This window comes from Bemisia tabaci, chromosome 7 (assembly GCF_918797505.1).
Source record: "Bemisia tabaci chromosome 7, PGI_BMITA_v3".
Classification (NCBI taxonomy): Eukaryota; Metazoa; Arthropoda; class Insecta; order Hemiptera; family Aleyrodidae; genus Bemisia; species Bemisia tabaci.
The window spans coordinates 29,600,851-29,615,242 of NC_092799.1; the positions used below are offsets into that span (position 1 = coordinate 29,600,851).

At 35.7% G+C, this 14,392-nt stretch overlaps 1 protein-coding gene across 1 annotated transcript; it reads right to left on the reverse strand.

Moving 5' to 3' along the window:
* Nucleotides 1–874: 874 nt before the first annotated feature.
* Nucleotides 875–14,379, reverse strand: Bulli (regulator of MON1-CCZ1 complex protein bulli). The gene is made up of 14 exons (XM_019060595.2): nt 14,059–14,379; nt 13,458–13,619; nt 12,338–12,481; nt 11,405–11,579; nt 10,337–10,508; nt 9,743–9,848; nt 8,887–9,007; nt 8,422–8,485; nt 7,544–7,649; nt 6,069–6,333; nt 5,579–5,757; nt 5,005–5,141; nt 3,913–4,064; nt 875–2,848 (listed from the first exon to the last, which is right to left on the reverse strand). The coding sequence occupies exons 1-14, from the start codon at nt 14,170–14,172 to the stop codon at nt 2,814–2,816; spliced, it is 1,932 nt and encodes a 643-aa protein (XP_018916140.2). The 5' UTR covers nt 14,173–14,379; the 3' UTR covers nt 875–2,813.
* Nucleotides 14,380–14,392: the final 13 nt, after the last annotated feature.

A 14,392-nucleotide genomic window follows, 5' to 3' on the forward strand; every position in this document is an offset into this window, starting at 1 on the left:
CTCGACTAATTGAAGGTGCTGTCTATTGTATCACAGAAAGACGACTAAATTAGAAATATACTCTCAGGAAATGAGAGATTTTGTCACCTTTTCTCGTTTGTATTTTTTTTTTTCTGATTCTGATCTTTCTTTATAGGTACATTTAAAAATATTTCAAAATTTGCCGCCCCTTAAATTTCTCAAAGTGTATTCCAGAGGAGATCGGCGAGTAAAAGATCACTCTAGATCGATCAAATTCGAGTGACAGGTTCATTGCGACTCGGAAGTAGTGCTGCATTATCCAAACGTGAATCATCAGAGGGCTGTCTACGATATTTGCCCGAACCTACCCTCGACAAAGAGGATCTGACCTGCTGTCTAGCTTTGATTATATTCAGGCATTAGGCTATGGACGATTTTAAGAGAAAACCAACTGCATATTACAAGTTTTAAAGTCCTGCAATGAATTATTAATTAGGTAGAAAAATAAGGAAGAATTTCCAAATAACTTGATGTATTTTTTTTCTCCATATCAACTAGGTACAAAGGTGAATAACACACTTATGTCTAGAAGATTTTAGCGCGGTGACAATAATTGATGAGACGAAGGTAAGTAGTGTGGCAAAACTTAATGCTAAGTAAAACGCAACCTGAACGGATTTATGCCAAGAGGAACTAGGCACAAATCAGTTAAACCAAAAGGAACTATGAAACATGCAAAACGCAAATCCTACGTGAATCAGTAGTTTTTAAGAGGGGACAGGACTTTTTTTTTACGATTCCTCAAGTGCATCAGATACGTGCAAACTAGGATTTATCTGATGCGGAATTGTTCTCTTTTGAAAACAAATGACAAAAGTACAGAATTCCTTTTTACCTAATTTATTTGTGCAAGTATGTTATTGTTGTTTCATGCATTTACGTCCTTACGTAAAAATAAACGTCCAACTGTTATCGGATCATAACCTCCTGGCCAGGCATACAAAATAGGTGAAACCTTGCTGCTTGCGATTCAAATATCGCAGATGAACTGTTACTGGCTACTGGCGCGCGTCAGAGAATTGCGTGTATTGCAGTAGAGCATGAAGTATATCCAGGAGTTTGCAGGCGTTTTGAGCTGTGCGCGCCGATTTTTCGCAGCGCGATATTTCAAATTCGCAGGGTTTACATAACGGGGTATTCGCGCCGACATACGACAATTGCCGCGCCGGGGCTATCTAGTCTTACCTTGGAAATTAATTACTTATATCGAATTAGTGAATACTGCATAGCAATGGCTGTGGTTGCAAAATGCCCACATCCATTGCAAAGTCTCAAAATCTTCATGTTTTATTTTGTTAATAAGGCACTAACCATAAAATACTTTTAAGATATACTGCATACATATAAATGCAATTATATCAAGATCAGTAATTCACACAAAATTTCAAGGAAATTCGTCAATTAATTTTTTCTTATGAAAAACATGAGCGGAGATTTGCACATCTTTAAACCTTGGTCATAAATGAATTTATTGCTATTTTCATTTGATCTAAAGTAAAGAGAAATACTAAAGTCAGTTAAAACCGACAATTCCCAGGGCAAGTGATGAATTAATGATACCTTAAATAAATTTATGAAAATGCAATTGTTCCAGAAAAATTGCAACAAGCGCAATGTTATTGATGAAATGGCAGCATCCATGGTGTTCATGTTAATTACTGCAACTATGTTATTTCATGGTAAATATTTATGCTCACCAGACCTTGGAAAAATTTGCAACATAAGCCCTGGAAATGGTGGTGATTGTATACACCATGGGAGAACTTTTGCACTTCTAAATCTACCTACTGGAAGCCATCCACAAATAGGGATTATGGAGGTGCCTCCTTTCTTTTAGAGATCATGGAATGATACGATCCCCATGCATTGGCATCATTATGATATTCTCAACAAAAGAAGCACTGGTAAAATATTGCATGGGGCCAAGAACCCATTTAACCTTCATGGGGATTTACTGCTATTAAATGTCTCATACATGCCGCCACAACATTTCTGAGTAAGAGGGGAGGGAGTTAACCCTACTCGGACCTTTTTAGCTGCGTGCATGATTCTCAATAAGGATTTTACAGAGTATGTGAAGTATACTGGGTACACTGAGCGCACAGCATATCGACGGTGAAACTACCAAACCAGTATCTCGTTTGCGGTGTTTAAAAATCTACGCTCACATTTTATTTTTTTGAAGTAGACCAAATCAATATCATTCCTTGAAATTTTCACAGAATTTTTTCCGCACGAAAAGGAAAAATCACAGAAATTTTCAAGACCGGACGTTAAGTAGTTTTTCATTTAAAAAATAAAGTATGACAGGAAGTCTGCGACGTCGCAAACCGAAATACGTGGTTTGGTAGTTTCACCATCGATATGAAGTATACTGAGTTTAGTAACGGTATTTTTACCCACATTGTTAGAGTTATTTCATTTCAAAAAAAAAAAATGGGCACCAATCTTACCTGAAGACACTTTTTTTTCCTATCCTTGGCTTCCTCCAAAGGATTAAAAATATCTCTGCAATTACTTTTCTTAATTGACTTCACACTATATTAGCAGACAAATTTTATTCTTGAAATTTCTTCTTTCCCTCAAAGTCGAACTGTAAACAACGAAAATCAGGAGCAGAAGAGTGAATACATTTTTGTAGCATAGATTTCTTAACCGCTCATTTTACTGCCTGTGTTGAGCTTCCAACTCGAAAAGTTTAACTTGAATAAACAGCGCGTTTCATTATTTAACAAACTAAATAACTGCACTGACAACGTCTGATGTGTGTAAGCTTGCTAGAGACTGCACGTCTAGAATTCTTTGGTCACTTCATACACTAGAAGATCTGGAAAAGAGAAAAAATCCCATGTATTGAATGTGGTAAAAAAGCTATGAGAATAGTGGAATCTGGTATCCAAAGAAAACCATCTAACCTAGAAAAGAGGCATTAGGTAGGGCATAACGTACAAGAAAAGCATGAGCAAAAATGGTTGTGGAATATCTTGTAAAATTCAAAGAGAAATCAATTTCAGCACTCTTAAATTGAAAATTAGCGATTATTGCTTGCATAAAAATCAGTCAATGCAAACTTCTCAATTGTGAGAAAAATAAATATCTTTGTAAACAAAATCAGTCAGTAGAAACAGGCATTTCCCTCAACGGATAATTAGGATAGGATTTCACAAAAATTTTGTTTCTCCCCTGATAAGTAATACTTTCAGTCTTGTCAAGAAAAATTCAGGACGCTGAAGAAATCATTTAATTGTAAATGCATATACGTAAAAGTTATTTCAAATTGCACGATTTGATTTACGTAAACTTTAGATTTTCAGTTAGCAGGTGGCTAGACTTTACAAACTTAGAAAACGCTGAATTCTCAATGAATAGTCTAATGATTTAGAAATTTCCAGTGCATTCGCCACATTCATTAGGTGCTTATTTTTTTTTAATGGCTAAAAAGGTGCATTTTTCATGGTACATAGAGTCGTAATGTAAGTGGGAGAGCTGGCGCCACTTTTAAGCATTTTCCATGTCCCGAATTCCGAGACTCCTGTGTGACGCCGGGTTACTTTTTCGATACATAATCGATTGTTTGCGATACACGGGTACCCGGCCATCCGATGACTCCGATGACAACAACAACAACAACAACAATAACAACAACAAAGGAGATAGGAATTACCGCGTATTCCACACCGCCATTTTGGATCGAAAATGTATCTAAAAAGCGACCCGAACTCGGCGCACACCAGGCTCGGAATTAGTCAAGCAGAACATGGCGCCAGCTCTCCCACTTACATTCCGACTCTATGTACTCTATGGATTTTTCTTGGAAGGAACTTTGATGATTTTCTCTTAGTTATTAAAATTTGTTTGTAAAGAGAAGAAAAGGAGAGAGACTTCACTAACCTTTGTTCACAGGTGATTCATTTTTCTTGGCATTTTTTTCTTGAAACCAGGTTTGAATCGAATGATGTAATTTTGGATCGTTGCACTGCTCGGCTGCTTCTAAAAATTTTCGTCCCGAGATTTGCACAGTATTGGTGCAAGAGCTAATATACCTAAAAAGCATAATGATAAATGATGAGCAGTGCATGGTTTGAATTGATATTTTGAATTAAATAGTAGTTGTTGTACCAGCTATAAGACCTATTTCAAAACTTCACTTAGTAAATACCAGATTAACTAAGCAAAAAATACAAATGGTGATTATAATACAAATAATAATCCCATAGAAATGAAGTGTCTGCATCAGAATGTCAATGATTTCTCAGTAATTGAAGGTAGAGACCTTGAGTGAGTCATTGAATGGACCACTAGACAAGGTACGAATTCTAGCATTCTGATACATGTTTCTCAACCAAAATTTCACGTAAAACACGATGCGCTCAACGAAAATTACCGAAATCAACTCCTTACGAAGATATTTAATGATTCTTGATGCGTGAATTCAAACCACCCGCTCATGAAAACTCAATGCTCTGCGTGATTCACATCGTGCGCTAAACGTTATAATGACAGTCTCTGCGATATAAAAATCTGCAACCTCGATCTTGACGCTTTGGCTCAGCTATGGCAAATTGCTTGCACTTTGAACAACACATGGTGGGAAATGAACATTGCTCGATTGAGAAGCTTGCTGAAACCGTTATAGTGCGCGATTTGACTCACGTAGAGCTTTGAGTTTCTTGTGAGCGGGCAGTTCAATTTCCTCGTAATCAATGTGTAATAAAAACGTTAATACCTTCGTTAAAAGTTGGTTTCAGTAAGTTTCGTTGTAAGAATCGTGTTTTACGTAAAATTCTGGTTCAGAAACATGTATCAGATTGCTTAAATTCGTACCTTGTCTAGTGGTCCATTATTATTCAAAGCATAGCTATCCTGGCGCAATGTATGAAAAAAAAACTAAACTTTTCTTATTCCAAATTTTTTAATTCCAAGTAAGCAAAAGGGCAAAGGCCATAAAGTAAATAAAAAAATGATGAGGACACAACAAATTACCTTAAAGCTGGGACCACTTGCTGCTTAGACAGAAGAACTTCAGTTATTTCATCAATTGCTCCTTTACGATGCAACATGTCTAGGGCCAATTGATGGGCCGACGGTACAATGTTCTCAAGAGATAACAATAGGCAGGCCTGAAGAAGAAGATATTCAAAAAATTACAGACAGGATAAATGTTGACATTGAGTTAAATTAAATAAATATGTTATAGACAGGATTTTTTTGAGGGAAACGGTGTCTTGCAATAGGTTTTTCTTCAATGAAAGTTAGAACAGTCTTTGTATGGAGATTATTAGGAAAAACAATTATGTGCACGGTCTGATTTATTTTACTTTTAGAGAATACCTGCCTTAAAAACAATTTTCCTGCCCAGAGCTCTGAGTATAATCATACATGCAAGCAAGTTAAGGAGAGAGACAAAAGATATTCTTTTGAAAATTATTCGACAAAAATTGAGAGAGGGGTAGTTCAATGGGTTACAGTTCACTAGTAAACAAAAAGGTGTAAAAAAAAAAAAAAAAAAAAAAAAAAAAAAACAGACAAAAAACCAATAGAATTACTTGCAACTTACCAAGGGTTTCGAATCAGCCATTACATTATATTGGAGAAGCAAATAAAGCTGAGAGTACTCTTTATTTTGGACTAGGAAATTGATGATGAGTTCAAATAAGAAGTACTGAATTGGTTTTGCATGATCTGTAAGCGATCGAATGTACTCTAAAAGGACCCATACTACATACTTTTTCCACCCTGAAAAAAAGCAATTCACAGGATGAATTGAAAATATGGATTAAACTCACTTCATCCATTCAGTTATTGAATAAAAACATCATATCAATTAGTATAAAAATTTCATCTAATCAAATGGTAAAACACATTTTAACGTAAATGTTTACTGGATACTAGTTTTTTAGTGAATTCTTCCATGCCTTGTCATGAAGTGCATTCAGGTTCTACAGTATTACACATTCTATAATATCGAAGTATTTATTTGAAAAGAGAATGATTTGGACTTGAAATTATTTCATTACTTTTAAAATTATTTTAACTGAGTTACTTACGCTTCAGCTTTGGGCAAGGCGCCAGGTTTTGGACATGATTTACTAAACTCGACAATACACTCTTGTACACATCGATTGAGTTTATACAAGTCTCTTGAGCTGAGGCCTCTGATGAGGTGGGACTAGGTAAAAGCTGGACAGGCTGGCCTATTTGACTGTTAAGTGTTCCTTCGCAGTGCTTGCAAAACGCACCATTGATAAAGTCAAAAATTTCTGCTATTACTTTCAAATTAAAATTACCATCAAGAACTAAGTCGTGCATCACCTGCAATAAGAATAATAAAAATTAAAATCAAATTAAATCAAAGGTGCCAGTAAAAAAATTCAGAGCTAAAAAGAATTACCACATGTTTTCTCTTCAAAATCTGAATCTTGCATCGATTCAAAGAGCAGGAAGTTCGAAATCAATCCCAGACCTTGAAATGGATGCGATATGCAACTACTCAAGAAATACAAATCCAAACTTCATGTTGACTGAATTTCTGATGAATGAAACTTGAATTAATTGCCAAAAACTCTTCACCTAAGGAATTAAACTATATTTTATGTTCATCTTTTTTCCGGTTTTTCTGTCCCTCCTTGTATTTTTCTTTAAAACTTCTTTCTACTGTACCTTGATTAATATTTTTAGGTATTCACTCTGATTGATAAAGATCCAAAATTTGTGTACAAAATCTATTCACTGTTCAGTATTTCTCTTCCTCCAGTGGCGTAACGGACTTCCGCTGGGCCCCCCCGCAAAATTCTTTCTAGCCCCCCCCCCCCATGTCGATAAAATTCCAAAATTATTCCCCCCCCTCCCGCCCCTTCCCATTTTTTTGCCCGAGACATCTCAAATCACGGACTTGGAATGCCTCACCCCTCACCGTCCCGGATCCCTTACCCGATTAAATGGGGCCCCTAAAGGATCAAGGATCTAAAGGGTGGCAGGGGCCCAGCCCAGGCCCAAGGATCTACAGAGGGGCGTAGGCCCAAGAATCAAAGGGCCCCCAAGAGCCTTGGGGCCCTTTAGATTCTTGGATCTCCCAAAGCCCGAATTACGAAAAGTGACAAAAAAAGAAAAAATGTTTAGTAATCACTGAGTGGACATTGGAAGGCAGGGGCCCTCCAGCAAACAAAAAGTTAGGAACAGTCCAAAAGAGGTATAAAATACCCCGTGCTAACAATAAAAATCAGAGGAAGAAGCGCCATCTCGGTAAGTAAAGGCCCAAAGTTTGAAACCAAAGCTAAGCATCGAAAAGAGAGAGAGAAAAAAAAAAATTCCGGCGGCCGAGGGCCCCCTAGGCGCCTGGGCCCCCCTGCATAGCAGGGTCTGCGGGGGCGCCCGTTACGCCACTGTCTTCCTCCTATGTCACTTTATAGAAACATTAGATCTATTTCTGGTCCTTCTTTCAGCTCGTTATTGAAGGTATTTTTTTGTCTGAAAATTAAATTTTTTATCAAAACCAGGGGGATATTGGCTTGGCTTCACTTACAGAAAGGATGATATCCTTGGACTGAGATCGACGAAGTAGAAATCTGACTAAATCACTTTTGTCAGGAATGAGTTGTACAAAAGAATCCACACATAAATTAAGATACCTGAAACAGATTAACAGATTTTGTCAGTTGAAAACATCAAAAGCACAAAGTGAGAAGACTAAGAAAATACAGCTTGAGAGCAAAAATTAGGGTGTCTATGAGCTTGGCGAGAAAAAAAATCCCTGACTTTTCTAGGCTCTCCATGACCAAAATAATCAAAATTTTCTGACTTTTCATGTTAACAATTTGCACCAGTGGAACTATGGATATAAAATTGTTGACAATAATTTCTTTGCAAATAACAAATGAAATTTTTTTCTTCAGGCATTTATGATTTAATTGCAATTATTTATGAAAATTGTTCCTCTATTTAATGCCTGCTAAATAAATTAAGGACTATTGTAGGAGAGTAACAAAGAATAGTACAAATCTGAAAAAAAAAGGTAGTAGGGCAGCAATTGGTCGACCCTTCTAACCTGATACCTACTTGACACTCACTCCCTAGGCATCTCTCACTTTGAACTACTCATAATTATTTCATCTTTTCCCTTCAGCTTGCCTTTTAAAGAATTTTTCTAATTCTTCATTCCTCTGGAATTCATCTTTTAACGGATAAATATTTCTTCAAGCACCATATACAAAACTAAAATAGTGGACCTATTATTCCTAGCAAAGTTCTAGTGTTGGTTAATAAATTAATGAAGTAAAAAGACTTAAAACTAAGATTTAAAAGTGTTGGACTCTGTTTCAAATTACAAAGACAGGAGCATGTAACTTTCTCCAAAACCTTTTCAAATTCAAGGATACGCATGAGATTTTGATTTCCACGTACCATAAGCACCCCAATTTAACGTCCATTATTATGTTTGGCTGTAACATAATCCATGTTTCTGAATCTAGATATGGACTTAAGGATAAATTCGATTGGAATTTTGATTTAGATTCAAACTGAGCAAGAAGCACCTTTTCAGGTAATATTCATACAAAAGACAGTGTGACTATCAAAGTCGATTCAAAGACACACAAGACAATGTGTGAATTGGCGTCATACATTTTAATACTTTATGTAAAAAGCAATTCACGTGACTGGAAGTTTGGAAATCAAGTCCCGAAAGAAATTCAAACATGCATACTTGACACTGATTACATGAAACATAAATCATATCAAGTTTCAGAACATTAACAAAGTACGCTTCCACATTGACTGGGCCTCCTAGAATAGTTTTGTTATCATTTTTATTAATTATTGGTAGGCTTTTTGAAGTGAGGTACAGAAAATTGAGTATGAGAAGGATACAGAGCTCCCACTTGTGCTGTTGTCCAGTGTCAGTTTTTGTGAAAGGTTTGATTGATAGACCGGTGCCAATAGGTTTGCAAATTTCATCAGAGGTCATCATTATATCAAAGATTAAAGATGTCTGCAAGAAAAAATAATTAAGACATTACTGAAATTTTCATCATTAAAACATTTAAATTAGTGTATGAATGACAGAGCAAAATTCCCCCCCCCTCCACCAAGAAGAGGTCTAAAAGGTCTCCCAGGAATTATGCAAACACGTTACCTAAAAATTGCTGCAACTCAGCAGATTTCTGACCGAATAAACTCAACAAGGTTGCATTGGAGACCTGTTGTTCCCATTGGAGACCTGATGTTCTTTAGATCATAAAACTCATGCTTCGCTGGCTTCATTTTAATAACTGAATTATGTATTTATTCACCGAAATTTCTTCAATCCTTGAGATACTTCACTTGAGACATTTATCTTTCTGATCATTGATTCTGAGCTAAAACTGCCATTTTTAAATTTCAGCAATTTTAAAGAAATTATATAAAAGAAGATGAGATGGATGAAAATGTATGATAATATTTTAGGCTTCAAGATATAACAATATGAAGCTGCACAGGATTTTTTGAAAGATTAGACAAGCAAAAGGCTAACTGAGAGCACGTTTGTTCACAGTATTTGAACTGAAAATTGAAAAGCTTGCATCCAAAGTGTAAACCAACAGAATATAAATAAAATCCTACGAATTTCTTGCTATCAAAATTTAAAAAAAAGTACTCCTTGTGATACTGGCTGCAGCTGAGTGAATAAGGATGAGGTCTAGTCATGAGAGTGTTAAAAACTGTCAGGAATCAAAAGCTGTCTTACCATAGAGGCTTGATGATGGACCACCACCAAATTATCGACAACATTTAGTGCAAACGAACCAGATCTACCAAGTGACAAGACATGGGTTTTTTTTATTTCAGTCGTCCTAAAAAAAAGGCAGGAAATAATCATTGGAGAATTAAAGAAATGGCTACGTCATCAGCACATGTTAAAAATATTTTTTCAAACGTGTCCCATTTTTGGCATTTTCAAAACGAAGTTTTTTTGCCACTTAGGGTTCAAAAAAGTCTGAAAATGTCTAAAAGCTTAGTTCACTCTGTACTTTCAGAGGGTGAACTGAAAAATGAGTGCCACTGTTCCATTCATCAACCAGAAACTATTATCTCATCATTGGTGAGGTATGACATTTAAAATAGTGTTCCCAGGACTTTCTTATGACAATTGAGATGGATTTTTGGCGTAGTTCAGGCAGAGTTTTAATGAAGGATCACACTTGGAGTGCCTGTGTCTCCATTCAGATAAATGAACACATCATAACCAGCGATGGATAGAGTTGTTCAAGCACTAATGTAAAATCTCTTTATTCACATAATTGTGATGAATTAAAATTGAGCAGTGTTTTAATGGACTTACTTGTTTGGTTTGTAGGATATTGTGTAAACAAGAACACTAGCACCTGAGTGATTTGGAGAGTCACGAGAATTGTGCGACATCACTAAGATCCTTTGCTGTTTGTACAACATGGCTAAAGCAACATCTCTCTGCTGAAATAATAATTTCTTCTGTTTGGTTGCAGGAATTTCAACTGAAAGGAAAAATATACCAAAAGTTATGATTGAATTCATAGCTACGCAATTCCAAGACCAAAATTTGAAAAGCTCCAGGCTTTTAAATACTTTAAAGTTGAACATAACACATGGTTTTCGTTCACTGTATTTATAAAAAAGGCATTAGCTCTATTTTTGGAGTTTTACATAAGTGTCTCAAAGTTTAGTCATAATCTTGAGTTGACTCAAAACTTTATATTGGTAATAATAAGAGAGCTCTTTCGTAACCATGACTGTAACTCGTCAATGGTCAGCTAGGATGAGCCATATGCAACCCTATGTTTGCAGCAGAAGCCTCAAGTTCACTATGCAGTCTAGGGGGGCGCTAGAGGATTGTATCCGCACTTTACTTGGCCGTTTGTAGGTTTCCTGCTATCGATACGTCCAAAAGAACAACATGTTTACTCTAAAGAACCCTACATTAATGATGGCCATTCAGAAACGACAGTGCTCTTACCAAAATACCAACTTTTAGATATGCGTTCTTGAGACTGTTCGAGAGACCTCTAAAATGTTTCTAGAGATATTTTTCAAGGTGATTCTTAATTTAGATACACTGTAGCATATTTGGAGCAAACTGCACTTAAAATTTTTTCAAATTTAAAAAATATGAGCCACCCTAACTTACGGCGATACAAAAAGACCATTACAAAGTATTATATTTCTGTAAAAATAACCTTTATGCTGATCATATTACTCATACGACCACTGACAAGAACGCAATTCATTGTGAAAACATTTAAATATTGTGAACATCGATGCCAAGTTGACTGTTGGCTGATCGTCAGAGTCATAAGTCAACTAGCCGAGAAAGGGCAGTATTACTGACTGGCTGTCAATTGCCAAGTCAAAATATTTTCGGAGAGAAACTTACTTTCAAATTTACTCAGTTTGATGATATTTCCTGCTTTAAAAACTAAAGGCTGCATCGTGTTACCACAAGGACCAGAGGACACCAACATCATCATAGAGACTGGACAATAAACATACCAATTGATACTGATATTTAGAGACTGTAAGGCTTTCACATTCAATTTGACAGGGTCCACCTGGAATAAAAGGAAGCATTTTATCAAAACAAGATCAAACAGAATCGACACCTCAACATCACATGTTATGCAAAAAAAGAAATTAGTTTGACTGACAATTAAATGGATGCAGGTACAGCATCATCCCCTGCTTTACCATGGTGCGGGAGATTCTTCCATTGAATGTAAGAACTTTTCGAGCTCCATGGGACTTGGATTGTGGCCTCATTCAATTGTGAAGCATTGAAGAGAATAAAATAAAAATTTGATTGAATGTTCTTTGACAGGAAAAAAAGAAGAAAAAAATAAGGCTGAGAGAATTAAAGTCTACTTTCTTTTCCATCAATTAACAATAAAGAGAAGAAAATAAAATGAGACCGAGAGAGAGGGAAGAAAAGCTGAGACATGCAATAATTACAAGTAATACATTTCTATACATTTGTCATGCACAAAACTTGAGTCCAAAATTTAATTTCAGCCGTAAGACTAAAATTTGCCCAGAATCAATGATTGTTTTTAGGTGCTCAAAAGTACTTGTATGTGAATACAAAACTCTTGAAGGAGTAACAATGGCTCCTGAATGTGAGAATGTGAGATTAAATTGGTTCTGCTACGATAAGAGGTTCGGTGGGGCATCTGATAGTGACGCTCACTTGTCTGACAGATAATATAAATGCATTTTCACAAGAAACAAGTGTTTGACTTAGTAACAGCTTCTTGTACGTACCCTGGGAGATATTCTAAAAAAGAAATCATAGAAGTAATAATTTGGGATCTACCTGATAGAATTCAACGGATTGATCAGTTACAAAAACTATTTCAGAGTCAGAAATCCACTGTAGTCCTAAGATGTTGGCATGTGTCTTTTTACATGGCTGCGTAAAAGTATTTGCTGGTTTCCCATCCACAAATTTCAAAAATTTCTAGAAGATAACAAAATAATTGTCAGTAAAAGGCTCAGATAGAGGCAAATAGAAGTAAAACAAAATTAAAGGTTGTAAGATACTTAATAACACAAGTTATCATTGCAGATTTTAATAATTCAGTTGGAGATGATATTGAATAAATGGGTAAAAAATATTGAAAATAAATGCAAGCTTAAATTTTTAGTATTGTTATAGCTGGGTACCTGATTATTTATTTTCTTCCTTCAAGAAACATGCGTTTTGAAATTAGCAATGCAAGGCTTGCAAGCATGCCTTATTAGACTGGAAGGGAACATATATAATACTGTTCCTGTCATAAAACTTGCCTTTGACATTTATTTTGAACAAAATACTTATCCTACAAAGTGTTACCCGATCAACTCATTTCAAATGACATCATAATTAACTAAGCATACAAGATAACACTTAAAAATTACTGAGGTATTTAGTGAGACAGTGTAAATACAGACCGCTAAGGCAGGTTTTTTGAGCACACCTGAAATTGAATTGGTTTTTTGTAAGACAGGCATTAGTTCAAAAACTCATGATCCCTAGCGTCCTGCATGATCAGCAAAAGCCAAGACTTGTGACTTCTTAAACTTACGCCTGTCTAACAAAAACCGATCCAATTGTGCATGCTGTATTTTATTACTGTGCTTAGCTTTCGTTTGCTCCATTCATTTTTTACACCACAGTGACAGATCCAGCTTTGTAAAATAGAATTGATATTACTTTGTATTGAAAAATTAATTATGATGAAGTATCAATCAGATTTGAACTTTTATCAATTAATCAGGAAAAAGCATTCTTTAGAGATGATTTTGTTTGGTTTCGGTTGGATATCGTACTTATAGGTCTAAAAATTACTAGGTAACAAACAAATAGGTCTGCATCTTACTAATGTAGAATTCCTGTAAAAAGGCATTTGTTGGAAACTTAAGTTAAACAAATAGAAAGATCAGATAGGTCTTACCACTATTTGCTCCGTTTGTTGGATAGCCAAAAACTTCATATCTGGAGAGAACTTCATATACAGTACACAGGCATCATCATTGGTTTGGAACTTCAAACAATGACTGGGCAAAAAGCTGTGCACAACAAATTCGGTAACCTCTCCTGTGTAAACAGTTGTCACCTAAAATGTAATAATTAAAAAGAACATCATTAGACGACTTTACTCACGGGTGAAAAGCTATTAAAACAATATGGAACGCTTGGGTGCAAGAAATCTCCGATCATGAAAAAGTTTGTGCTTCGATACTGCGTTGTAAGTTTGAACTCTAGTGATGTTCGGGAGTCAAGGTAAACATGAGGAGATTGAAACGCGTCATCTAATGTTGGTTTGCTTTATCTCTGCCAAAAAAACTACAACGCTTGCTGATGACTAAAGTGAAAATTACTAAAGCTTGTCCTGAATGAAACTTGTCAGTGGACGGATCGGTATGGTTAGATTCTTAGCAAGATCTTAGATAGAGCAGTTCAAATTCTGAACTGTGGCCCATTTTACTCTTCGGCCGTCATTACTCAATGAAGGAGTTATTTTTTCAAAACTTGAAAGAATTATTTAAGCATACCTGTAGATTTTTCTCGTCTACGAATACCGCCGTAGTCTTACTAATAGTTTCAAATCTGAGAGGTTTGTCTGAAAGCTCCAAATAATACGGCGGAGGATCACTTGATTCTGCCATTGCTGGAACAGATTAGGAACAGATAAGGTATGACGTTGCTTTTGCTGGTAAATAAATGCTATACTGGATTGACTTTACGTGGAAACTCTTACAATTCTTCAGAGAAAACACAGAAAATAATTTATAAATATGAACTGAACATGTGTTCGGTTTGGAATAGTGTTTTATCACTTATCAGTGAATGAATGATAAACATAACCTCAAAAAGTCTGTAATCATT